Source organism: Tympanuchus pallidicinctus, unplaced genomic scaffold (assembly GCF_026119805.1).
Source record: "Tympanuchus pallidicinctus isolate F22 unplaced genomic scaffold, pur_lepc_1.0 scaffold25, whole genome shotgun sequence".
Taxonomy (NCBI): Eukaryota; Metazoa; Chordata; class Aves; order Galliformes; family Phasianidae; genus Tympanuchus; species Tympanuchus pallidicinctus.
This window is the reverse complement of record NW_026294742.1, coordinates 6,843,345-6,871,207: the sequence shown is the minus strand read 5'-3', so window position 1 is coordinate 6,871,207 and position 27,863 is coordinate 6,843,345. Positions and strand designations below refer to the sequence as shown.

Here is a 27,863-nt window from a genome sequence, read left to right as displayed (position 1 = left end):
CCTCCCTCGTTCCTTGCTGGTCAATGCTGGGAGTTACCCAGCTGAGGGCCAGGCCTGGCCAGCAAAGCAGTTCGCTGCACTGTATCTGTAGAGAGAGAAAAAAAATTCAACTCAGGACACCCATAGAAACTAGAGGAAGATCCATCCTACAGACCATTTCAGGTGCTGATATCATCAGTTTGGACATGATTTCGTCGAGTGCATTTCCTGGTGCCACCAAGATAAGACCATGTTCAGGCAGCACAAGGTCTGCAGGCAGACATCCTCAGATGATCTGACATTAGTGGAAAATTAGGAGAGCTTTTCAGCATCCTAATGCTTGTGAGTAGGAACAGCAGGCTTCAAAGCTAAATAGGAGTTGAGAGGAGCTGTTAAGTGCTCGATTAGATGTGCCTCCCTTACACTGTTTTGGGTGGACAGATAGCAGGCACTGTATTCATGAGCAGTCAGGATGAGTTTCTGTAGTTTTCCACTGCTGAAAAACTCTCAGGGATCCCCCCAGGATTCCCTGGTGAGTCATGTGGCCCATGTGCTGTTCAATAGAAGCTTAGGTAAATTCCTTATTATCATTCAATTCCTGGGGAGTTTCTTGTCTTGGACATTGAAGCGAATGGCCAAGAGTGGCAGAGAGCGACCACAATGTACTCAAACACCAGACATCATTGCTTGCATGCTGCAGAGTACTGGCTATTCTTGTATTAGAGCATTTGATTGAATGTCATGTTGATGGGTGTAATGTTTTCCTCCCTCCTGTAACTGGTTTGCACCGTATAGAAATCAAAATCCACTTTTGAAATCACTCTGGACACTGCCTGTTGTAATGGAGCTGCGTATGGGATGATGCACAGCACCTGTGTGGCTTTCTGCTCCTATGGAGGAGTCAGCACCATGCAGGATGGGGCCTGCGGTGGCATCAGTTACCGAGGAAACTGCCTCTATAGAAGTGAAACACGTTTCTATTAGCAACAGCAGCTCCAGCATGTGTGTTAGAGCATTTAAACACCTCATTATTGAACTGCATTTGTTTGTGGGCTTTTACACGTCTGCATACTGTACAGTGTGAGGTGAGAAAGTGGGCAAGTAGTGGAGCAGGAGGGGACCACATGCACCTGGGAGGGAACTGGCGAGCTGCACACACCAGCAGAGCAGGACCAATCTTAGAAAGGCAGGGCACTGCTGCCCTGTCTTGGGCACTACATAGCACCCCAAATGGGGAAACACTGACCCCATAAGGAGGGATTGGGTGCATGAGGTGCAGTACTGTGAAGTGAGTGCGTGGCAGTGAGGAGCAGCTTTTATCCACTGAAGCAAAGATGAGAGGCATGGCTCTCACCTGAGAAAGCAGTTTGGGAAGGTTTTTTTCCTATTTACTCCGTGTCCCAAGAAGACTTTTAAATTTCCTTTGGAAAATAGGCTGCAATCACACAGGGAAATGGTGTGTGAAAGACTGGGGCAGTAATCGCCCATGAAATGAACATCCAAAGTGAGATACAGACTATAGGAACGTGTTTAATGTGAAAGTTGAGTTCCACTGCCAGAAAGGTTGCATCTACAAGCAGGTGTGCTCTCATTAAAGGAAACAAGCCCATGTAGCTCAGAGGGTGCAGGTGGTGAAATTAAACTGCAGTTCATCTCAGGTTCTGACTTCTCCTCGCATGCAGACGTCGCTCCCACTGAGCTGAACTGTCATTTTCCGCAGTAGAGAAACTGACTCCAAAAGTAGTGCCGAGTGCTGACAGCTCATTAGGTGCTGTTGTTTGGTAGCTCTCAGCAAGTCATAAAAGCAGAGCCAAACTTAGGGCAGCTCAGGTAGGGAGATTAACATTGATATCTGAAGCTGTCATTCCCCCACATTGTATTTATGTTGGGCACTTCTGGATACTTCTGGTGCATCCTTCCCAGCTGGCATGGCTCGCTCGCTACCAGGCTGACCCAGGGTGCCAAACTGTGTTTTGTTCTTCACAGAATCATGGAAATGGGTTGGAAGTGACCCTTGAAGGCCAACGCCCCTGCAATGAGCAGAGATGCCCAAGCTCAGGCTTGTGGTTTCGCATTTTATTTTATATTTCTTGTGGTTTTATATGTCATTTTGTTTCCCTGAGAGGGGGAGAGGCTAAACCCATTTGTGTACTGTCATGGTTGCAACATGCGACTTTCAAACAGCAAATCAGTTCCCTTTGTGTATTACTGGGTCAGCCATAATGAAGCAAGGGGCAAGGAATGCATCTGAGCCCTTCTGCTTGTGGATGACAGAAATATCTCCAGGGCAAAGCCAGGAGGAGTGTAATCATGCTGCTGTACCCACCTCTAATCGCCTTCATTCTCTGCAGTGAGAAGGTACTGGTGCTGCTGAGACCCACCTGCCTGCAAATCTGCTTCTCCCGAGCCACCTAATGTTGATGAATTACTATAAATGCGCTTATAATTACTTGCCTAATTATAAGTGCCTTCACAAATGATTTTGCTAGTGCTTAATGGAAATAAAGTGAAACATGTGAAGCTATAGTAATGGAAATATAGAGCAACATGATAGCATGGCATTAACAAATCCAAAGCTGACTGGTGTGATATTGGTGTCTCAAGATCCCATCCATGGGTGGGCAGGCAGGAGACATAGTCTGACTGTGCAGCAGTATAGGGTGCAAAGAGGGGAAGAGGCACAGGGAGGAGGCAGAGCATGGGAACAGTGCAGAGGAGAGAAACAATGAAGGGCACGAAGCCTTTTAATAGTATCATAGATCACCCCATTTTGGAAGGAATCCATAAGGATCACTGAGCCCAACTCCTGGCTCTGCACAGAAGCGTGGCACCACCAGAGAAAATACACAGGTGGCTGTGTTTTTCCATCGGCTTGCTATTTTTTCTGTAACTGTTTTTTGTTGTTCTTTGCTGCCAGGTGCTCTGAACAAGGCCTCTGTTTTCTTTGTCTTTTTTTCTTCTACTATGAATTGGGAATTGCAGAGCAGTCGTTTCTGAATGAAGACGTTTCACTCCAACATTTTGGCTTGCCTGGAGTACATTGAGTGAAGAGGAATTGTCCTTGGCCACCTATAACATCTATAATTGGTTAATGCATGTAAGTAGCAAAACTTCTTTTATTTTCTAATATCTTTTATTAAAACATTTAAAAAAAAAAGAAGGCAGCAAAACCATAAAACTATCAGTTTGGACATGTGGTCCTCGGGGAGAAGTGACACGGAGAAGCCATGGAGCAGTTGGACTCAGCATTGCTGATAGAGAGCAGAGCGCCTTGCAGTAGCCCAGGCTCAGCAGGTGGGGCAGGAAAACTGTCCTCTGGGGTGGGAAGGGTGGAGGTGATGTTAGCCAGACACTGGGGACCCTCCATGGCCCTGTTGAGAGCGCTTCTGTTTATAAATCAGCATCCACTTCCCAGGAAAATGGTTTTGATGTTGACTTCAGACATCCTCTCTCTGGGAACAGCCCAGCCTTTGCCTTGCTGCAGAGACAATAGAAGGAAGACAAGCACAATGGGCGCATGTGCTAAACACTTTAATGAGCACTTCCACACCATTCTCCCGTGTTTCCCCACATCCCATGAGTCAATAAGCACCTCATGCAGCTTTCTAGATAGTGCACAATAAACTGATATGGCTGTGGACTAGTCCGAGCATTTGCCCTCATTCACTGAATAAAAGAATGGAGATGTGAGCTTGTTTTGTTCCCTATATGTTAACTCCATATAACGTTCCTAGCAATTTCTTTGCCTCTGTAAACTTTCTACCATGCAATTATACTTAAAATATTTTAAGTGAAATTATATGCATTTGTGCAAACGGTGCTGTGACAAATTTATCACAAGTATGCATTGATGTGCCCAAGCAGAGACTCTGCACCTGCAGAGAGAGCCCTTGTCTCTCTGGTTCATTTTGAATAGCAAATTAACGAATGTATGTAAATTGCTGGTGATTATACTGCAATTTCCATTGTTCTCCATGTTTGCAGTGCTGCTCTGCGATGCATGGAGCATTCAGTAAGAAGTTCTGCAAGTTCTATGTAAGAAATTCAGCAGTTAGAATTGTTACTTGGGAGAATTCTATTGCCTGGAGACAGGGCTTTTAAATTATGGCTGATGTTTTGCATTGTATATGGAAATTTTTCATCTCCAGCTATCTCCCAGATATTTAGATCAGAAAGGCTTAGTTATTCCCAGATCACTCAGGCTTTCTCTTCCAATTCACACTCCTTGGGAACAGTTCTTACGATTTATGTAAATTGCAAATTATCAGGCTTCAGAAAATTTATTTATTTTTAATGATATTTACATACATTGAGGAGCCAGCAACAGGTCCTGAAGGAAGGGATGTAGATATCAAAACCCTACAGAGAGAAAAGGGGTGTGAGTAGAGAGGATTTATTACCCATTCCTTTATACATTCATAAATTACAAATGCGTTGCTTTGGGGTCAAATAAGTAATTGTGTTCTAGAAATGTGTGGACATACTAAGGGACATAGTTTAGAGGGAAAATAGTGGTGAGTGGCTGGACTTGGATGGTCTTGGAGATCTTTTCCAATGTTGGTGATTCTATGAGTCTATTATGTGAAGCTGCTGAGGCCAACTACTACAATATAGTGGGCCTGGCTCCGAGGCATTGATTGTGCTGGCTCAGGAACTGCTCAGTCACTTCAGTCCTGCCAACTGTCTTACTGTCATTTGGTGGATTGATACTTGGACTAGATGATCTCAGTGGCCTTTTCCAACCTTAATGATTCTATGATTATGTTTTGTTAACAGCTTTGCAATCACCTGAGCCTGTGGAAACCTCATATCTCAAAATACATGACCTGATTCTCAACCTCGTGGTCTACATCCATGCTAAGGAACACCAGCCCCACTGCCAGCTCTGGGCACTCAGCTCAGCCTTGCTGACTCCTGTTGCCTTTTCTTCACTCTGGGAATTGATTTTCCTGCCAAGGCAACCCAAGATGACGAGGCAGAAGCTATGGCAGCATTGTTCTCATCCTGGTAAATGCTGTGCTGTCACCTGTGCTCTTCTAAGCATTTTTCCTCCTTTTATTTCTTGGAGGAGAAAAAAGTTTTAGGAAGTACTTCATCCCTCTCCCAGATTAGTCTTTTCTGAGTTGTTCTGAGGGCCCTTGGTACTCTGTCAGAGCAAGAGTGTTCTCTGTTGCCCTTTGTAGCTTCAATCATAAATTTCCCTGTTGTTTGCATGATAAACTCCAAACTGTAACTCAGTTGGCAGCTCAGTATCTCTTTAAATCACTTCCTGTTTCTCGTGTGCCATTAATATTTTATTTATGTTGTATTACATTTCGCAATAGTCTCCATGCCAACAGTTCATGCCAGAAGCAATGTATGACAGAATAATTTAAATCCTCAGCACTACGAGCACTTTCTCTTTAGGTAGTGTCATTAAGTCAGACTCGGTTTGTCCTTTCTCTTGCAGTGTCAGAGAGCCAAGGCTGGATGTGTTCCTCCTGACACTGCCCTGAAGGAGACAGTGGGAGTGCCAGAGCAGTGCTGTCACCTGCCCCAGGTCTGTGGTGACAGTAAATCTCCCATGGAGAGTTCCTCCTGGGGCAGGACCAGAGCAGCCATTCGGCACTGCTGTCTGTCGCTCCTTGCTTTTGCAGAGGTGAATGAGGGTTTGATTCGAAACCAGCCTGCTGACATATTGTGAGCCCTTCATTCCTTGAGCCTGTCCCAGCGGGGACCATGGAGCCTGGGCTGGCTGCTGGCTGCTCTTTGGCCCATGGGAGTCCTCATGAAAGAAAGGCAGGAGTATCTTTCTTATGCATGCTGCTCAAGGTGTTGTCCACAACTGACCAAAATCCATGGAGAGAGGCAATAGTTTTGCTAGCCCAGACGGAAGTTCTTTCCTTGGGACACACAGAAACTCTTGCTCGTAGAATTGCACCAGCCTAGCTACACCACTACTTCTCTCATTCCCATATAAGTATGATCTATGTAATGATTTTGCTGTTTCCCCATTGGTGTGGCTTATTTTTACTGTAGCACTCTATCTATTTCTGCTACTGTGAAGCAAATCCTTCTGATGCTGGACCAGAGAAGAAGCCCCTGAGACATAATACAAAGGTGAGCTTAGCTCCTTCTTAACTGCATGGTCAGTCACTGGCATAGGCTGCCCAGGGAAGTGGTGGAGTCCTCATGCCTGGAGGTGATTGAGAACTGTGGAGATGTGGCACATGGAGACATGGTCAATGAGTATGGTGGGGGTAAGTTGGTGTTGGATTTGGTGATTTAGTGGTCTTTTCCAACCTTAACGATTCTAAATACACAGAATGATTCTATACACATCATCAGGATTGATGGTCATATTTGTAAATCTAACCCTTACTAATGTTCAAATAAAGGCTACAATATGCTTGGTACACAACCCTACAGGTCTTCCAGGAGAGGACTACTCTGCTGAGCCTGCTAGACTTCCATCCTGCCCTCTCTGGGTTGATCACACAACTGACGCAAATGCCAGTAAGAAACAAGTGAAAAAGTTAGTAGAAAAAAAAAGAAAATTAAAAAAATGTGAATTATTCAGGTTTATATCAGAGAGGAATCAGCAGAGTGCAGTAAAATTGGAGTGTCAGAGGAGAGAGCAGCAGAAAAGCATGAGTGTGTTTCTCTGTATATGACATAAAGAGGTTGCAAGGGACTCCTAGGGGACTCTTTTTGGGAATATGAAGTCTGGACAAAATAATGTAGTAATGAGACTAATCCAATGCCACAGAGGAAACAAGTGGCACTGAAAATTCTTCAGGCTCCTGTGGTCTGGCAGATTCAAGTTTTCAACCACAAAGTTCTTAAAATCCCAAGTCTCTAAGATCAAGAGGTGGTATTAATCACAAGTTTGCCAAGGGCATAGATCCAGGAATCACAACTGCCTTCGTCAGCCCCTGTACCAGAGGGGATTAAAGAAAAATGAGTTTACTGGAGGCACTGTGGAGTTAGCACAAATCATCCTGGGGAGGAATCTGTCCATAAATGGTACCTCTGTGCAAACAAATAGATTGGAAGAGAAAGAGCTAGGCAAAAACTGCAGCTTGTGCACATGGCTTTGTTGATCTTTCTGTGCCAGTGAATGCCATGTAAGAATGTTTCCCTGGAGACCACTGAGGGCATTGTAGGTAAATTCACCTTACTTGAGATCACAGAGACCTCTGCAGACTCGTGGTATCCACCCTACTAATCTTCCTGTTTCTCTTGTTAAAAATCCACAGCAGGGAAGAAATTGCTGTGTCTAACTGACACTCACCATTTATGCTGAGGGAATATCCATCTGTTTCAGCCATCCAAATCTATTCTCTATTTTGTTATCATTTTCCATTTCTATGCTTTGTGAAATGCAATGGGTGGTGTTCTCACTTATTTTTCCCAACTGGCAATTGCTTTGCAGATCAAGCTGCAAGCAGTCCTATGACTTCCTGACATGGCAGGGTTATGAAAGTCCTGCCAAAGTGTCATGCAGTCTCTGCTGTGAAATCTGACAACTGAAGAGGTTTCATCCCAGTCCTAGTAGTGATGAGTTTTGATTCCCTGTTAAATGCACTTCTATTTTGGCTCTGATAGGTACCAACAAAATAAATGAAATCTGCAATCCTCTGTGCATATGGGAGGGCATTAGATGATTCATTGGCTTCCAGTGTGCTAACAGGATCCTTTGCACATCCTGTGTTGCTTTAACGGGTAGTTTCAGCTGTGGGATCATTGCTATATTTTGTAGTTTTGTTCTATCATTAGCTGTTAAAGGAATAGAAGACCACAGATAGCTTGGTATTAAACTACAAGTTCTTGTTTTTATTGGCACCACCTGGGGATTAAAACAGATGCTGTCATGCTGCACAGTTAGCCTCAAAGCAGGGGAGATGTAATGATTATGTGATCAAAGCACCTCGCTTCATTCAATTGTGTAATAATTACAAATGGAAACATTCTAAACAAGCAACATTGGCTATGACACACACAGAAAGGAAAACCCAGTCCCCAAAGCCTGTAGTGAGTGTTTCAGGGATGGCAAACCTTCCACAGCTTCTTCTGAGGAGGAAACCTGGGTAAAAGCTGCTGCAGATGATCCTGCAGTACCTTATGGGCCATGAAAATACCCTGTAGTTACCAAGAGGGTAATATTGTGAATGCCACATATTCACAATGACCAGGTCCATATTTATAATAAAACCATTTCAGTGACCTTTTGTGACCATTTCAGCTCATTCTGCTGTGACTGGTGTGCGTATTCCTGCCTCCCTAAAGGCTGACTGGACATCTTCATCCAAAGGAAGACGTATTTACTTGGAAGATGAAAGTCAAGGGATGTTTTCTAGTCACTTCAGGCACTGAGCTGTTGGTGCACAGTTTAAGAAGTTGCCCTTGAGGGCTTTTGGACCTTGTCCTCCTTTCCCTCCTGCCACTGCCAGGTAAGTCTCGTATGAATATTAATTTGCATCAACATGAAGTGTAATTCTGTTACCCAGCTGCAGTCTAGTGCAGGTCAGCGTGTGCTCATGGTGTGCAAACAGTGGCTGTCGATGGATGGATTTATGGTGAGATTTATGGTGCTTCTGTTTGAAGTTGGGCAATAAGAGTATCCATGATAAAAGCACTGTGGTTAATGATAAATTTTACCTACCTCTTTCGAAAGAATGGGAGAAGTGCTAAGATTAAGCTGAGGCTGGAGGCTAATAGAAGAAAGGCAAAGGCGCATTGAGGAGTTCCATCCCTGCAGCCCTCGTGTTTGCATGGAGCCCTTTTAATAACTGTGAATAAAGCACTGTTCTTCCAGTTCACTTTCTAAAATAAACCATCCAGATGGCTGTAAGACAAAACCTAGTCGTCAAGCTGAGTAATGTGTATTTTGAGCTCATTAACAATGGAACGTGTAGAATTGTGCTGGATTATGCAGGATGCCACTCAAAAAGGTGCACACGCAGAAGCAGGAATATCACAAGCATCAGACAGCTGTGTTTCATGATGTCACTCTGGGCCTAAACAGAAGGAAAATGTGCTTTACAATAAGGGTGGTGAGGCACTGGCATGGGTTGCCCAGAGAAGTGGTAGTTGCCCCATCCCTGGAAACGTTTAGGGTCAGCCTGCATAACCCAAGCACCTGATGGAGCCGTGGGTGTCCTTGTACACTGCAGGTGAGTTGGACCAGATGACCTTTAAGAGTCTCTTCCAACTCAAATGATTGTATGATAGAGTGCTAAGTGAAGATTAATGTTATTTTTTCCTTTCTGAGGGGAGATGAAGAGGGCAGACAGTTTTTCTTACAGTCAGTAAGAATACAATTATTTGGCTGAGCCGACAGTGGGTTTCTTCTCTGATGCTTGCCCCCTTGATGTTCAATTCAAACTTGGAAAAAAAACCTGAAAATCAAAAAGACTCATTTAGAGGGAGGCAAAACCCAGACGTTCTGCTGGGGCTGCAAATGTGAGGAACATCATTGAGAGATTTTCCAGCCCCCTCTGCCCAAACTCATAAAACTTGCAGCAAAGGGAGAGCAGAAACGAGTGCCTGATGGCTGCAGGGCACACTCAGTAGGATGTTAGATGTGTTTTTAACACCTTTTACTGCTTGGATGGCAACTAATGGTCACAAGGACTGTAATCTGAGGGTTGTTGGAAGGGTCTTGCTGGCTTCCCCCAAAGCTTTCTTTTTGCTGACTTCACTCCTTGAGTTTCCCAACTCCCACAAGAATCCAAGCTCTCATCACCCCGTATTGTGGGGGCTGCTGTGAGGACACAGCCTGCAAACTGCAGAACTCCTGCTGAGAAAAACATCACCTGGAACTGTTTGTCCACTGCACGGCAATTTTCGTAAGCAAACTTTGTGCTGAAGTACAGCATGAGTAATTGCTTTCTTTATTTTTCTTTACCCAAATGCAATTTTTATTTGCTGTGAAATCAAGTTCCTTCCCTAGCTGGAAGCAAGCGAGCGACTTTTGTGTGTAGGAAGACTATAGTGGCACAGTGGAAAAATAAAACTATCAGAAGCTCTTGAGGAATAAATTCAAGCCCTCATTAATCCCTGTGGGCTGCATCTCCTATCTGAATTTTATGGAATGTGGGAGGTATTTTCAAAGCAATGGAATTGGTTGGTTTCAAGGGCTGACTTAGAGGATACCGACATGGTTCTGAACCACAGTCCTCTGCCCAAGGAGGATGCAGGCTGGGGTTTATCCTGGGAATGTGCTCAGAACTTGGGTTTGCTGTAGAGCATTGAGGCTTCAGGGAGTGCTTGAAGTGGGACCAATGTAGAACTGCTGATGGGCTGGCTTTGATTTATTGGATATTTGCTCATAGAGTTATTGTGTGATTCCTAAATGTTTTATTATCATAATTATTGTTCTCCTTATTATTATGACTTCCTTATCCGGGAAAAATCAGCTTTTCTGCTGTGAAATTCCAATTATAATCAAAGAAAGCTTTGTGGATGCCATCCCACTAATTCTGTATCACTCCAGCCTCTCAGCCAGCTCTCAGAGGAGTCTCTCATGGTGCATCTTGGAGACCTAAATGTCAGGAATGAGTTTTAACTAGGTTTGGAACAGGAGGGGTGCACTTGAATCTGGAGCTTTTATCTGACTCTTAATTGCATCTGGGAGCATAAAATTCACTGGTATAAGCTGTCATAATGCAAAGATTTCTGACTCATCACTGCAAGAAGAACACTAAGAAATAAATTTCTGGAAGTATAGTTTATTATTGAAGTGGTGTCTTTTGCTAAGGACAGGCTATGTGCCTAGGAAGAGTGAAGGCTAATGGCTAAAATCCTTCTCCAAGATGTATGCATGACTGAGGGAGTTCCTATTAGAATTTGGGAAGGGTGCAAAGGAGAGTATTGTAAGGAGCAGGGGCTGCTGCCACTTACATTGCTATCCAAAGTACTTTGGTACTTGGAATCACAGAATGGTTGGGTTGGAAGGGACCTCAAAGCACACCCAGTCCCAAACCCTGCTATGGACACTGGAATGTGATTTTGTTTTCAATTCATAATGATTTCTTTTTTGCTTATGTAGATATGGATTGGAGCATCACCTGATTGTGCTGTTCTTATATTAAGGATAAAACCAAATCATACTGTTTTTTTAAAGTAAGTACGAATATCTGAACCTTCCCTTTGAGTCAGCAGCAGGTGGTGGTTCAGCCACAGCTGGTCCTAAAGACAACATGTAGACAAAGTGCAGATTTTGCTGATGGAGATTTTTATCTCCACGCAGGTAGAAATAAGCCACCAGACCCTGAAAGATGCGGTCCCATAGGAGCAAGCAAGATGTTTTCCATAAAAATAAGCAAGGCAAGGTAGAGAAACCCATCTGAGCGTGAATCAAATTCAAGCAGGGAAATGCTGACTTTCCCCTTAACAAGAAAGCATCAGTTCCACATTCCCTCAGTTTAACGGCACCGTCTGCAAAGAGAAGAGGAAAAAAAAAAGAAAAGAGAGAGAGAGAGAGAGAGAGAAACCAACCTGCAGAAAGAGATTTCTTTGCTCCTCTAGCTGCTGCTTCCCTTAGGAGCGCGGGCACTGCGCATCGCTTGGTGCTGAGCGCTGCCTGCCGGCCCCGACGCGACGTGCAGCCCCGGCCCTACTTCGTAGTTCTCCGAGAAAGGGAGGAAAAAAAGCTCCTGAAACTCTAATCCGTGGTTGCTCGCCTCTCAGACCGCCTTGGGTTATGGGGCTTGTGGGGTGATTGCAGGTTGTGGCTGTTGTTTTAACTTGTAGCGTAAGATTTCTTCCTCTCATTCCAAGTTGCACCTTTCTATCTCTGCTGTTTTCCCCCTTAGGAAGAGCTGCAGAACATGAACGTCCTAATGCAAGAGGTTGGGGAAACATGATGGAAAATGCAGCTTTGGTGCCATGCCTGGATAACAGCAAGGGTATTAATAAGCACACAAGACACGGGTAAGCATCTTTAATACATACAAAACTCTCCCTCAAGTTGCGTCTTTTTACTCTGCAGTGAATATTGCTTCTGAGGAGCTATTATTTGCTATTCACTTACTGTCATTCTTTAATCTCAATAACACTGCTTTTCAGCAGCCAGATACTGCTGAAAGCCACGAGCTGGATTGCTTCTCATAAATGCCTTCAGCGTCTGCTCCTTGAACGAAATTGGCAGCTCCTTTTTGGCTGAGGGCTGGCCTGCTTATCATCTCCAAAAGCTTCAGGTTTTATGATGCTGTGAGATGTGACAAGGAGATGGTGATGCTCAGGGACCTGGGAAGAAAAGCGACCAGAATGGAAGTCTCTGAGATGTGAGCTCACGTGGCTGTGAGGTTGGGCAGATGAGTGTGGCAGCTCTCTGAAGGATTGTACTTCTGGCCTGGAAGGCTGCAGGTATGACTGATCAGTCAGTGCTGTTTCTAAATGGAGGCGCACAGCAAGCTTTGTTGGAGGATGAATGCACTTTTGTTTCTTTTGTCTGGGAATCAGCATGTGGATTTAATCCCTAGTCTGTTTTTATATTAGAAAAAAAATGTATCTTTTCACAAGATCAGTTTTTAAACTTGGTGGAAATAAAGTAATGCTTACCATCCAGTAAAACGGAACTGAGAGGGAGAGCACAGCAGCTGTCACACACAGGTGGAGGTTTCCTTTGGGGATTTGTTTCTCTGTTTTCAGATGTAATATGCTATGAAGTCTGTGTGCCATGCTCTTTGATGTACTAAAGGGTGACATTCATCCTCTGGAAGATCTCAACCTTCAGCCTTTTGCTTCCTCAGTATGTGTGGACCAATTGCCCAGAGTGAGGACCAGTGGCTACAGCAGGGAAATTCATCTCAGCACCAGATCCCTCATCCCTCCTGCTGGGTAAGTCCTAATTAAATCCTTGCATCAATATAATTAATTGTTAATATGAGAATTACATATTAGTCTGCATTATAATCAATACTGCTTAAATATTAACAAGCTTGCTAGCTATTCACTAACCTTTTAAGCCCTTCCAAATCCTATTTATCACACTGCGTGTTTGTGTTAAATCTCTCTCAAGTGACCATAAGTGAGTATGCTTTTACTTGCTGATAAATACACTGCAAGCTCTCCATCCAGTTGAGCTATTTGACTGCTTTGGCTATTATCTCCCTTTCTGTTTGCACTGATTTAACTGTAGTGAAGACATCTCAGTATCAATATGAAGCCTGCCTGTGGTGCAGTGATGGGCTGTCCTCTGCTGTGTCCTCAGTGCCTCCTTTATGCAGTTAGGCCAGGTTCTTTGGCTCTCTGGAAGTGCCAGAAACCCCCTGGCATCTCCTTTGGTTCAGTATTTGCTCTGTATTCAGTATTATCTCTGGTCTACAGGGATTGCTGGCTGAAAGCTCTGCAGTTCACCTGCTTAAATGCATGCTAATGCTTTCTGCTGCTGTCTCCTTTCTGTTAGCATGCACTGATGCAAGGAAGGAAACCACCATCTGAATAACTGGGGCAGTCAGCGCATCAATGCTGGCAGGTTGATGGCTTTGTTTCCAGTTTGTCCAACTTCCAGTTTGATTGGTCTGCTGGGTTTGCAGCATTAAGCAGATTTGGACGATGCTCACTGGTGAGCCCTAACATATTTCCCATAAAATATCTTAACCATTTATACAGTTTGGCCAAAGTGATATCCCTTTGCACTGTGAATTTGTTCAAGAAATAGAACCCCCATATTTCAAGCCAGCCTGCCACTGAAAATGGGGGATGGCATAGGGGGCTGCACACCCCAGACTTTGTCCTTTCGGGGTCCCAGCTGCTCTGATATTTCCTCTCTAAAATCCCTGACTTCTCTCAGGGATCATTTAGTGAGGTTCTTAACTTTAATTTCTTGTAAACAGAGTTTGGAGAATAAACCATGCAATGAATTTAACATCATTTCTGCTCCTAGCACTTGAATACATAGCATGCAGCTTTCTTGCTGGTATTCCTGGGACCGAATGAGAAAAGTGCTTTGGAGAAGTGGGATTTTGCTTGTCATGAATATTAATACAAAGAACCTCAGTGCCTGGATAGTTCATGGAATGTAAATGCTTAAAAGGGGAAGAAGCACAGTTTTCAAACTGCATTTTTCTCTGTACTTCTTTCAGTCTCCTTTTGAAGTTCTAGAAAACGTGATGCTCTTTCATAGCAAATTCCTGCATGCAGAGCAGGGCTGTGCTGCTTTGCTCACCCCACCATTCTCAGGGCAGCTGATGGGACTTGGCTGTGCCCTACATCACTCTACAGAGCTCCTCATGCTGCGTTGCCATTCGTGCTGACCACAGCATGCACAGATGCGATACTCAGCACCAGGAGAACACTTCCTTCTGCATCACAGGACCTTAGGAGCATCGCATTACATCTAAATATGCAAAATGTAAGTGTATCATTGCATTTCCACTTACCTTTCTTATCTAACTCAATAAGTAGTACAATGAGAAATGGAAATTATGGTTAATATAACTTCCTTAGCATTAACGAATTCTACTTGCATTCCTAGGAGATGTTAAAACACTGAGTGGGAAGGGTGAAGCAATTCCTGGATCGAGAGCCAGCCATAGAGTTGTAATGAGACAAATCTTTCAGACAGGGCTTTTTATCAAAGTTGAAATGAGTTTTATACAGTGGTTGGTAGGGAAATATAGCAGTATTGCCATGAAAGATATTCCATCTTCTCATGGAGAAAGTAGAATAGGTTAAATCAGCACCATTTTCCAATTTAAGCAGAGGAAAACAGGCCAAAGAGACAAGTGGGCTACCATTCCCACAAACATGACATGTAGTGACCATCTTGTGCCAGCATTTGGTGCTCTGTGATAGATGTTGTCTTCTAAGTGGTTCATCATAACACTACTCTGCAAGAACCATCATGCAAAAGTAGCAATTTCCCACATTAGTTTTAGAAACGTGTTAATACTGATAGTATTTCAAATGAAGCACCACTGATAAGGAGACACGTTTACAGGCTGTTGTCAGAAATCCCCATTCTCTAAGTTCATTCCCTTGAGATATACTTGAAGTTTTGCCTTTTGACTCTGTCAAATTTCAGAAGTTTTATGGCAGAAATTTCTTCTTTGGATGGTTTCACTGTTAACACAGCAGAAAAGCAACAAAATGTTCAGGATACCCAAAAGATCAGGCAAGTATTCCACTGAGTGTACAACAAAATAGTATGAGGTAATTTTATTTTTTTTTCCTGGTCTTAGGTAAAAATATGACAGTATACAAGATAATCTTATTAAAGGTAAAAATACAATATTTTGCTTTTTCTCTAAACAGATCTACGTACAGTACACTTTTTTATTTTGTCTTTTTTTTTTCCTCAACGTTTTTGTACAAATATAACTATGATTCTATTAGGCTATCTGTGTTCTCATCTGGCACTTAAGAACTGATCACGGGTCACCTTCTGCTTCTGCTTGTATCTGCTCAGCTGTATTCAGCACTGTATTCAGCACTGTATTCAGCACTGGTGAGGCCGCACCTCGAGTACTGTGTCCAGTTTTGGGCCCCTCACTGCAAGAAAGATATTGAGGCCCTGGAACGTGTTCAAAGGAGGGCAACAAAGCTGGTGAGGGGTCTGGAACACAGGCCATATGAGGAGAGGCTGAAGGAGCTGGGAATGTTCAGCCTGGAGAAGAGGAGGCTCAGGGGAGACCTCATTGCTCTCTATAACTTCCTGAAGGGAGGCTGTAGTGAGCTGGGGGTCGGCCTCTTCTCTCGTGTCATTAGTGATAGGACCAGGGGGAATGGCTTCAAGCTACGGCAGGGGAGATTCAGGCTGGACATGAGGAAGTATTACTTTTCAGAAAGGGTGGTCAGGCACTGGAACGGACTGCCCAGGGAGGTGGTGGAGTCACCGACCCTGGGGGTGTTCAAGGAAAGACTGGATGTTGTATTGAGGGACATGGTTTAGTAGGAGCTATTGGGAATAGGTGAACGGTTGGACTGGATGATCTTTTAGGTCTTTTCCAACCTTGGTGATTCTATGATTCTATGATTCTATGATACCTAAAGGCGATGGTCATCTCATAGGTGTACCTTGTGAACAAACAGTACAGTTCAGCGGTTCCCAACTTGTAAGGTGTGCTTTAAATATTGAAATCATGTAGCTAAATGTAGAAACCCAAGCAATCCAAGTCTTCAGTTGCTTTCCATCGACTCGTTGCTTACCCTTTGTAAAAATGCACTCTGAGTGTTTGTATTACGACCTTGGAACTGGTTTTAATTCCTTCCAAGTCCTCCAGAAGAGCCAAACACATAACTCAGAACAATCATCTCTTCAACAATTCATTCTTCTTTTTATTTTTTATTTGTCACCATGTCCTCATTGGAAATGAAGCCTTTTCCTACGGTTTCAAAGATTTGAAGCTCCTGGGGTATGTTTTTCATAGTTTACCTCATGCTATGGCTTGCTGTTTGAACTCTGGAACCCAAAAGCAGAGCAGCTGAGTTGAGTTGCTGTCATCCATTAGTGCTGTTCCTTGTCCTGAACACATAAGCACAAAATATGTTACTTCTGCTGTGGATTTTCACTGAATATTTCTGTACGCTGTTGTTGTAGCTGGGATCATCTATGGACAAAAGAGAGGCTTGGTATATGTTTGAAGGGACCATAGCTGTTAGTGGGTTGGCTAAAACAGCTGGAAAAGGCAGAAAGGAGTTTTTGGCTTGGAATCCCTTTATTAGGTTCCAGCAAAGGGATGAAGGACCTTTTACCCAACAAGTTTTGTTCATGGTTCCAACTCTCTCATCCAATCTGAAAAGTATCTGACAACTGGCCTTTCAGCAGACAATTTCTCATATGCTTTTCATTAACCACCATGCTGTTCAAAGTTACCTCTGTGGATGCCCATGTAAACATAAAAGGAGAGTACACACCCAAGGACAGGATTCTTTTAAATTCTCAAGGAATATGCTTGGCATGTTTTTCCTTCAGCCTTCACCAACTCCTGGTCAACAGAGTTAAGGTAAATGAGCACAGTTCACTGCAGACAGGTGGATGAAGATCTGGCTTTTTTGCCTTTAAAAGGTGCGTTCCCTACAGTTCATTTGTTTCTGATATTGAAGGGCGTATGCTTTTACCAGTAAGTTATTTTGTGTCATAAAAGATTTAACTGGAAATTCACCAAACACAGGAGTAATGCAAAGTGCTCCAACTGACACTGCCAATTCGTAGAAGATGAGTGCCTGGTCCCTATTTTTTGCGCTGTTTTTGTCCTCTTAAGATGCTGGTTGAGACTGAATAATGTTTAGAAAACCAGTTGCTTTCCTCTGTGCTCACCCTCAAATGTCCTTATTTAAGTTCTTCCCAAATTTGTCACTCAGTTGCTGTATAAGTCTTGCCAGCTCACCAGTAGCCTGGGACTTCTCCTCCAGGAGTTCATATCGGAGACTAGAAATATCTTGCTTAATCTCTTTAAGTTCTCCTAAAGGGAGCAATACACTGTTGTTAGCAATATTAAAGGAATCACACCTATAATTTTATGACAGAAGAAATTATCTATTTACTTGAGCTAGGTCTTGGGCATTTGTGGCACTCTCTATGATGTTACTGCTTTTATGCATTTAATATTTGGCTTATAGGAAATTACCTGTACTTGCAGTAGAGGGACCAACAACAATAACAACTGTGTATGGAAAATTCATCTTTCTTCTTGTTTGCTCTCCATGTATAGACCTTTGCCTGCATGGGATGTTGGCAGAAGGATAGCAGGGAAAAGACATTACAAGGAATGTCTTTTCCATCTGCTTACAAATACTACAAGATACCAAGGCAGCGTATATCCTTATTCAGTTCCAGCAATGTCCTTGTGGTGGGCAGGGGCAGTACAGCCAATAACTACTTTACTTAGGCCCCAGGACAAGGCTAAGTATGGGTAATACCCTGGGTTTTGCAAAGGAAGGACATGTAATGCTATGAGGCAAAGCAGGACGCTGTACAGACAGACTCTGTGATCCATGTTTTCTGCTAAGGAACATTTCAGAGCAGCAAGGTGGCTCTGAGTCAGCATCGTTTTCCTACATGTGAGCCTGAGGCATGCTTCCTCTCCACCAAGGGTGTTCTCTAAGCTCAATTCTTTTACTTGAGATATCAATAGCAGTAACATGCTCTAATTTGTGACAATAACAAAAATCCACTTGCCTTCATTGACTTCATCATTTTCTCGGTCCACCTGAGCCTTCAGCACGTAGCGCTTAATCAGGCGTTTCATTATTTTCTGAAAAGAGAACAGAGACACTCAACATGAGTTTATCCACACCTCCTCAATTCTCGACTTATTCTGAAAAATTCAAGCACCTGACTTCTCTATGGATGAAGCCTGGCTTCAGAGGAGGCAAAGGGATTTTTATCATTGAGTTCTCATTTATTTTCTACTTTATCTTGTGAACTTCGTATTGAAGTAGTTGATTGATTGCCATTCCATAATAAGCCCACATTTTGTTTGTGGCATGCATCTGAGTGCAGAGTATGTCCCACAAACATAATGAAAACATAGATGATCCAACAGCAATTTAAGAAGTGGGACTCAAACCATTTCTTGAACAAGCTGCTATTTAATGTGTCTATAAAATAAACTTTACTGGAAGAAATAAGTTGTTAATGATGGTAACAAACTCACTCATGGCGATGAATTGAATATCTAACCCAAAATTAAACAGAAATACTTGCTTTGGAACTTGGGGTTGAGGAGAGAGAACAGACTTAGGACAGAGAAAGAGAAAACAAAAATGGAGAATGAGACAATTTGGAGAGAAATGGTGGATGTTATGGGACATACATAGGGTAAAAACAGCATCATGTAGATTTATAAAATGGGGGATGACTTAGTAAGGAACAGCATATATGGGAACAGTAAGAGGTGATGATGGATGCGAGCTTGCAATGTGATATTTTTTCAAAAACACATTATTTATGTAGCAGGAAAGTAACTGTCATTTTCAGGCTGCCCAGTGGCTTACAGCAGAAGGCCTACATCATTGCCAGCTCTTTGCTAAAGAAAAGATGCTCATCAGTGGGGAAAAAAGCATTCGAACTGTGAGAAATGTAAAAAGTGCTGCTCTATCAGAGATAACTAATATGCCTAAATTTGCTTATTGGATGTTTATATCAGTTCTTGGGCTTGCAATGCTTGATGGCCGTAGCTCAGTCTCAGGGGAGGAGCTAAGGCAGGACATGCTCTCTCGCTTGGGAGCAGCTTCTTAAAACAGGAAAATAGAAAAGCCTTGTGCTGTTTGGACTACTTCTAGAATGAGGTCAAAGGGCTCTCTTTGAGACAAAAGAGTGACACATTCTAGTTCTGTGCCCTCAGGGCTTTCTGCATCCTCTGCAAACAGAAGAGAGCATGAACATCCAAGAGAGGATATGCAAATGCCTTTTCTTGAGCAGATGGCCACTATTAAGGGAAAACCTCTCAGCGTGAGCTCACCTATTCGCAAAGCAATCACGTCTGCTTTGAACATCACTTAAAATCACTGCAAAGACTGTGAAACTCGAATTAAGGAATCGATACACTTGCTTTTTTTTTTTTTTTTTTTTCTCCCCAGAAGCCAGCTATAACGGCAGGAAATGCACGTGCAATCAAAGGATCCACTCATTTATATAAAGGTCATGTAGCCATGGAATGTGGGATTTAAAGACTCTGTCCTTGTCTGAAAGAGGCATCTGGCTAACCGGGTGGGTCAGTTAAGGCAACAGAGGTGAGGCACAGCGCACGTACGGTGTGTTGAAGATGGCCAAGGTAGTAGAATCCAGAGGGAGGTAGGGTTGGCACCTGGGAAAACATAAATGAAGTAATGTTTGGGGAAAGTAGGGAAATCCTAGATCCAAGACATATGATTTTTGTTGTTTGTTTCAGAGCAGATGACAGGAAATTTAGAATAAAACAAGGAATTGACATAAACATTGAATATCATTACTATCTGGAAAAATATGGTAACATCTATCTACTCCACTTCCAATGCAGCTGGTATTTTTGAAGGCCACTACTCAAATACAGTCCTCTATTAACTGCTGCACACGGAAGCCAAAAGCCTGAAGGTGCCCACCTGATCCATCAAGAACAGAATGCAGCCAGATTTGTCTACAGAAACTAAATTAAGAACATGGCCATCCCTAACATGAGGCTACTTAGTCACCTCGTAGATGTTTCAGCCAGTAGGCTTAGGAAAGTTATTCGTTTTTGCTCCATATTGCTTTTCTCCTTCTCTCCAGCACTGTTCCTTACAGCTTCAATAAACGGAATAGCTTCTCAGCAAAACAATCCTGTTTATTACAGGGAAGTGACAAATAAAGCTTCCAGACAGCATCGTGATAATGAAGGCCAAACTTGAAACAGTTTAAATACTATTGGTCTCAATCCCACGCATTACCCATTGGGCAGTACAAGAGCTCCAGAATGAGCTATCACATGTGCTCATGTCTTGCAGCTATTTTATCACACCAAACATCAAATAAATACATTCCTGAGCTTCTAAAATTACCAACCAGTCCTTCTAATTTCCCTGACAAATCCTTTCCTGACTTCTATAGAGGAAGGTGCTGCTGACAGCATGACAGACTGCCAGTGTTGGGAGTGGAGACAAACACGTGAACTTAACACAGCATTTTAGCAGTGCTCCATTCAAAGCCTCATCTGAAGAGGGTTTGATGAGGACATTCTTTTACTCAGACTAGTTTATCCCCACATCATGGCAGCTATTTGTCCTATTTCTCAAGCTACTGCAGATGTAGTTCTGCACATCTCTTGGTATCCCTCGAGAGCACCATACTACAGCTACATAAAGTGCAGGTCTACTTCACCTGATAAGCCTCACTAAAGGAAACATGCAGAGAAGCCACTACTTCAAACATCTTCCCAGCTGCAGAAGAAAATTTGCTGTACAGACTATCAAAGTGTTTGTTCTTTTTTTTATATTTAGATAATGAAGATTATTGCACCTTTCTTGCGTTATTTGACAATTTCTTTCTACAGCAACTGGCACTTTCTAAGATCATTTGAAGGCAAGTCCAGTAGGAGCAAAATCAAGTGAAAACAACAAGGATTCATGCCTGCCTTTCTTTGAAAACTCCACTTATTTTCACAGCTGTTTTTGGCTTTCTCAACCCTAGAAATAAGGGCTTAATTTACCACAAACATTAGGAGATCTCATTTAGAAGTTATAGCAGCATCTTTCTGCTACCTGTGGGTCTGAACGTACAGGAAAATGTCAGAAATGCCAAAGTGCTGCTTTGAGAAGGACAATCATCTCTCTTCCCTTCAATCTTGATGGTGTCACATCAGCTACCTGTGTTTTTGGACCATACCACATTGCAGTGTAGGACAAGTTACTGACAGAGAAAGCACGTGCAAATGGCAATGGAAAGGCTGGAGGGGTGGCATGGTGTCGTGACAATGAAACGCCGCCAGTGCGAGAGTAGGAGATTAAAGCTTGAATGACCGTTCTGCTATGAAGCTTAATACCCATGAGAGGAATTAATTAGCGTGGCCTATATTAACACCACGTCTATTACCATGGATGATACGCCGCATTTGCCTCTGAGCGCTGTGACCGCACTAAGCCACAGCTCAGCACATCACAGGATGGCACCAACTGGACCCGAGCAATACGGCCCAGCAGTGCAGTACACCAGCACACCTCTGCCCCGCTCTGTGATTACCTGGTATCTTGTGGGCTTGTTATAAGCATTCTTCACTGAAAAGTTTTCTGAATGCAGACTGCCAGACTGAAAACGAACTTTCTGTAACGATAAAACATTGAGATGTATTAAGCCAGTGATAGCTTCTATCATGCGAATGACCCCAAGCTTAAGGGAGTTTTATAAATCCGGTAGGAAATGATTAAATGTGTGGGTGTAATAAAAGTCAGTGCATTCTGTTCTAAAAAGGTTCCAAAAGAAGGAAAAGAATTGAAAAACAAAAACTCCTGGGAAAAAGAAAGGATTTTAAGTTGTCAAGGCACAAACAGTACTCTCAGACCAGTTCTGGTTAAGGAGGTGCTAAGAGAAGTGAAATGTATTCATCTTAGATTGGTGATTACCAATGGAGAGCACAGTTTTTAAAAAATAAATAGGTTTGTAGAGAACAAGTCAATGCAGCTATAAAAAATTCTGAGATGGGATTGATTTTCAGCAGTTCTTTGAAAACAGTAGTACAATTTGCTACTTTTTTATCTGAACCCTTTTTAAAAATAGAACAGTATTTATTTATTTTTTTTATCAGATGACAACAAAGCTATTGCTTTTCCCAACTAGAATCTTCCAAAAGTCTTTTCAGAAGACCAACATTCATTACAGATTTATGTGACACTCATATCCACCTATGAACTTTTTGGTCCAAACGCTAAAGAAATAAAGAAGTACTCAAAGGAATTAATTACATATTATAGACTCAAAGGAGCTAATACACACACAGACTCTTACAATTGCATGCAAGTGTATAGGGAAGTCCCTATTTAAGGGCTTTTTATTCCCAACTGCCTCACTGATCTTAAGAAATAATTATATTATTAATCAGGATGCTGGTAACGGCTAGAAGACAGATGCTTGTTTTTGACAGGGAACACAACCCCAGTGCTACCAAAGCACATTTCTACTTCAGGTAGCCAAAGAAGAGATGGAAGAGGCAGGATCTGCCCATCAGTGCTACTCATTACTAGGCAGAAGTAAGAGAGGGGTTGCTCATTGCAGCTGTAGGCATTTAGGAAGTGTTATTAGTAACTGCTTGGAAACTTGTTCCCAAACCTGGAATGGCAGTAAATATGGTGGTTAACGTAATGGCACTAAAATTAGTTGGGAAATCACTTAAAGGCAAGAGCATGTTTTGAAGAGGCATGAAAGCCTGCTGGCAGATTAGGAGCCAGATAAGATGGGATATTATTTGTGCTTCTGCCCTTGCCCTTTGACTTTGTCTATTAGGCTCTGGGAAACCCCATTATAGAAGTGTCTCCTTTTATAAGAGCTGCTCTGTCACAGGTGTACAAACAGTGCTCGGTACAATGAGGCTGCAAGTCTGGGAGGACCCTCTAGGTGCTGATATAAGACAAGTAACAACGCTGAGCAAGAGACTGCACTGTCCCTGATCAACCTGCAAACGATGCAACCCCACCAGAAGGTCCTTGCAGCCATGGATCTATCACTCTACACAGAAGGCAAAAAGCAAAGATGCAACATACCCGTTGTTTGGAGTTCAGCATTCCCATCTCAAGATCATTTTCACAGTTTTTGGCCTTAGATTTGCAGAGTTTTATGAGGCACATTTTTATTCTCAGTATGAGATAATAAAATGATTTAGGGCTTGGCACTAGATTAAAGGGAGCAGGTAAAGTCCTTCCTTCATCAAAGTAGGATAGCCAGAGCTTGGCACGTGCAAACTTCCACTCCACATCTGCATCCTCCTTGGAAAGGGAAGAGAAAATAACACCCAAATGCATAATTAGCACAAAGAAAGGAATTCAGCTATCATGAGAACAAACATAAAGGCAGGATTTAACAAGAATCAGCTAAAAGAACACCTGAAAGTAATGTTATCTTCTTAGGTTTCTCTGTCATCTCAAAAAAAAGGAAAAAAACAAAGAAATGAATAAACAGAGAGTGCAAATCCTCCAAATACCAGACTGAATGTCACCTATTTCTGCTTGACAGAAAAATTTTACAAACTGCTTATTAAGAAGAAGTTGGGAACAGGGGAACCGTTTTTGCCTTCTAAGCCAGGCAAATGCCATGAGCCAGAAAGGTCAGCGTAAGATGGGATACAAATAAGTTCACATTTCTCTCCAGCAAAGGCTGCAGAAACGCAGCACAGTGTCACAAAGAGGCATTTTGGAGGAGAGGTGGGAGCGCAGAAGGCTGGAGCAGAGCTGTGATGCAACGAGGGAGATAATGAAGAGCAAATCGTTTCAGAGTGGCATTTTTTGCCCCGTTTCTTTGTCTCATTTGAACATGGGAGCACAGCTGCAGCCAGCTTTATAGCAGTGGCCAGTAACTAGGTTTGTTGAAGGTGTTTTGCATAATAGTGTGGTTCCTTTAACCTTCCTTCAAACATTATTTTTTCATTAGACAGCAAAGGGCTTGTCTTTCAGTAACAACCCAGTGCTGATGCTTTGCTGGTAAGTTATCTGTATTAAAACATGCATAGAGTCATGGAAAGGAGAAGTTACAAATACAACAATTCCCTCTGATTAACTGCAGTGCTAATTGCCAGGTAACTGTTATCACTGCACTGGCCAGGAATCACCCATAGAGGAGGCTAGATCACTGATTTCTTCTATCATCAGATTACTTCCTGGTCAATCCTGATTGCGTTCACCACGATAATATTCCCAGATCAATGCACCTTATTTCTCCTACCATTCACCACCTGCCACTTAAGCAGCTGTAGGAAAAAAAAAAAAAACCAACTCACTGCCTGTGAATCTCCTTTATGAAGCATCAGGATGGGCCAGGGTCACTTCCAAACTCAAGGACAAGGTTAAGGCTAGCACACCCTTTAAGGATCTGCTTGGCATTTACAGAGGATGATGGTCAGATCCATCCATCAGGCAAAGAAACAGAGGGATACAGCTGCTATACAGCTGTTGTCTCGCAGTTTATATGGAGGGCAGCAGCACAGATAGAAACATGGTCCTCTGGTTCCTTATACTCACATACATCCATGTTCTGCTGAAATCAGTAACCTCTGATTAATTCCTACCTCGAAAACCATGTCAAAAACTAGCATACCACAACTGAGCTTAATTCTGTTGCAGCTGCAGTGACACTTCTGCCAACAGAGCAACATTCACCGCTGTTCAGCTTTCTCATTGTTTTGGGGTCGAACCTCACAAAAGCCTAAAGCTGAATTATGGTAGAAATAATTTGTTAACATTTTTAAGGCTTTTCTGCTAAATAGCTAAGGAGCTAATGATGGAAGTGTTTCTGGCTGGCAGAAGGATTTTTTTTTTTCCTTCCATAAATAGAAAGTGGTCAGGAAGCATTAATACTTGAGGGATAAACAGAAGAAAACCAGAAGTAGCTGAAAAGAGATGTTCAAGGGAAAGCACGAGAATACTATTTTGTAAACTGGCTAACAGAAAAGCATTTTCCCATTGATTGCAATGGAATTTAATTCCTAAGTAATTACCATCCTCTGTCATTATGGACACTGCTGTTGTCAGATAAACAGAAAGGACTTTCTATTTAGTCAGTAGGATGACTTTGTCTTTCCTTAATCTCTCTGTCGCTGAGGATTTAGAGGAATTAGTGTGAGATTTACTAGATTTCTCCCAGGTCTCTGGATGGAATAGCTCACATTTGTTTCTCTTGCTGATAGTTATAAATATTCTTTAACAAAGTTCTGAAAAGTTCCAGGCAGCCAAGAAGGATGTTCAAGGCTTTTCCAGGTAACTGTTCATCATGGAATATTGAATATAGAGCAGAAAACTAACATAGGCCACCTATTGAGACATTTATTGATATTTCTCTTCTGCAAACTCACAAGAAAATCTCTGCTTACTACAATAAACTAGAAATGCATTAAGAATCTGATACTCCTTCAGAAGCAGATCTCGATTCAGTAGAAACTGCTTCATCTTAAGGTTTGGAGATTGGAACTCAGAGACCTTCAAGATCCTTTCCAAACCAAGCCATTCTGATTCAAAGTGATTAGAAAACTTTGGGAAAATACCTTCTGCACACAAGAAAGCTTCCAGGGCAGAGAGCACATGTAAGATCCCTCTGACATTTAGACTCAGTTGCAGCACACGTGAGATAGAGCTCTGTTTGCACTACAGTACATGGAGGAATCAGACATTACAGTCAGAAAATAATTTCAGCTGTGGCCTTTTGCAGTGTCAGGTTCTGAGGGAAGATTAGAGCGAATAATTAATACAAATCCAGCCACAGAAACTTGACATTTAGCAAATCGGAAGAAAGAGGTGAATCAGCATTAACACTGTCCAAATATTAATCCTTTCTTTTTCTTCTTTTATGTTAGCAGGGAGTTGTTTTTGTCCAAAGCACTCAGCAAACCCAGCCTGCTTCTACCAGTGCTACTGAACAAAGTTGGGTGAACCCTGTAAACGCTTTCTGCAGATACTTATTCATGTTCTGTGATGGTTGTATTCATATCCTTTATATGCTGGTGGTGGGGATTTTTGTTTGTTTGTTTGATGAGTTTTGGGTTTTTTTTTGTTTGTTTTGTTTTGTTTTTTTGCTCATGCCATTATGATTTGTGGGCCCAGGGGTGCCTCAAAAGAAAACAAAAAATATATACCAAGATTTCATACCTGGTAATTGGAAAATAAGGAATTTTTATATGTGTATCTATGAGCTGCAGCCCTAAATGGGCCTGCACGTTTAGCCAGTAGAAAATAGGGAAAGAAACAGGTGAAATATTGCTTGATTTCTCATAAGGAAATAACATAGCTAAGGTGGATAAATTATTGCAACCAATGTAGGCAGTAAAAACTACTACAAGCTGCTTTCATTAAATACACGCAAAGGAAATAGAGATTGCTCACAGATGGTCATTAAAGACAAGGAAGTTGAAGTTTTTATAGAAATGATTCACTGTTAATTATTAATTCAGCCCTAGTTTGGGACTGATATGGCCTTGACTCTCTGTAAGAATTGTATTTCAATGGTGCTCCAATTTTGCATACGGAATAAACAACAACTTCCTTGTTCTTTTAACATTTTCATTATCGATAATAATTATGCATCCTGTGTTCATAACCCAGTTTCTTATCTTACCTCAATTTCCTGATAAGAGTTGTTTATCATGGCTATTAGCATATTAAGCAGCACCACCACCATGGTCACGTTGTATACTCCATAGAGTACATATCCAATATTCTCAATGAATTTATGATCGTACTTCAGCACCACAGATATCACTTCAGATAAGCCAAATATTGACCAGAATAAGGTTTTAAAACTTTCTTCTACCCTAAAAATAAAGAAAATGGTCGCTTTATAGAGTTGGTAGCAAATCAGCCAGAACAAATGCTTAATAATAAAAGTGGCAACCCACCAATATAAATATGATGCCTTGGCACAGTAATTACAAGCAGTTATCCATCACCCTGGGAGATGCCAGATTAAATGTCCTAATCTAATAAAGAAATAATACTTCTATGAATATTATAAAGTGGCAGCGACCCCTTATGAGCTCCATCTGCTCTTCTCAGGTGTGTTATTTGTCATTTGGCTTTTCTGTCCCTATTAAGGACTCCTCTATGGGCCGCTTGCAGTTTGGAACCTTTCGTAAGGGACTCAGAAGTTCTTACTTCACCACCTATTCCTCATCTGGAGAAGACAAGCAGAGATTACCTGGGAGAAGGAAGAGGGAACTTATCTTGACTGCCTTATAAGGGATTTCCAGGGCAGAAGAAAAGCATCATTTTCTGCACAAAAGGAATCTGTGAGAAGTTCTGACTTGTGGCGTGAATGTAACCAGTGCACCATGCAAATAAAGTCATCCCATGGTCTGATTTTCTTCCTATCCTGCTTTGGGACCACACACAATTCAGGCACTCAGACTTGTAAAAAAATAAAAAATAATAACTTAAGTTCCTAAACAATTTGAAATTAAGGAGTAATAGAAGATACTACAGGAGCATTTAAATTTGATTATTACATTTACTTGGAGGTAGAAAGGAATCAGAGGAAAATAAAACGCTGAAAAGAAAAAGGAGAATAAGGTAATGACAAAGAAATTGAAAAAATGCAAGTGAACTAGTGGATCAAAAACAGAGCTTAACTCAGAGGAGTCAAAGCTGCACCAGGCAGAAAGAAAGCAGCCCCAGACAGAAATGAAGGAAGGAGGAGGACGAGGAAGAATGTTGGTATGTTTTGTAAGAACTTTGCTTAGATTTCAAGTTGAAAGAAAATAATGCCTTTACTCGCATCCCAGGAGGTAAATGCCCTCTAAGAAAACAAA

At 42.2% G+C, this 27,863-nt stretch overlaps 1 protein-coding gene and 1 long non-coding RNA gene across 4 annotated transcripts in view; one reads left to right on the top strand and one right to left on the bottom strand.

Annotated features, from left to right (window-relative positions):
* On the top strand, positions 1 to 27,863 carry LOC128083953 (uncharacterized). 2 transcript variants are annotated; one of them, XR_008208276.1, is made up of 10 exons: positions 1 to 3,076; positions 4,756 to 4,986; positions 5,429 to 5,518; positions 5,616 to 8,411; positions 11,012 to 11,085; positions 11,778 to 11,895; positions 12,034 to 12,330; positions 12,717 to 12,804; positions 14,052 to 14,320; positions 25,917 to 27,863. It is a non-coding gene; the product is annotated as an uncharacterized LOC128083953 (long non-coding RNA). The 2 variants fall into 2 exon arrangements; XR_008208275.1 differs by having other exon boundaries at positions 5,435 to 8,411.
* TRPC7 (transient receptor potential cation channel subfamily C member 7) overlaps positions 17,014 to 27,863 on the bottom strand; it is a 56,409-nt gene continuing 45,559 nt past the window's right edge. The window contains exons 7-12 of one of the 2 annotated variants that reach the window (XM_052689604.1): positions 26,675 to 26,870; positions 23,119 to 23,340; positions 21,605 to 21,685; positions 19,665 to 19,718; positions 18,089 to 18,164; positions 17,014 to 17,372 (exon numbers count right to left, since the gene is read on the bottom strand). In XM_052689604.1, the coding sequence (XP_052545564.1) occupies positions 17,230 to 17,372; positions 18,089 to 18,164; positions 19,665 to 19,718; positions 21,605 to 21,685; positions 23,119 to 23,340; positions 26,675 to 26,870 (772 nt within the window). In that variant the 3' untranslated portion in view covers positions 17,014 to 17,229. Of the gene's footprint in view, positions 17,373 to 18,088; positions 18,165 to 19,562; positions 19,719 to 21,604; positions 21,686 to 23,118; positions 23,341 to 26,674; positions 26,871 to 27,863 lie in introns of those variants that run through there. The other variant, XM_052689605.1, reaches the window with a different exon arrangement.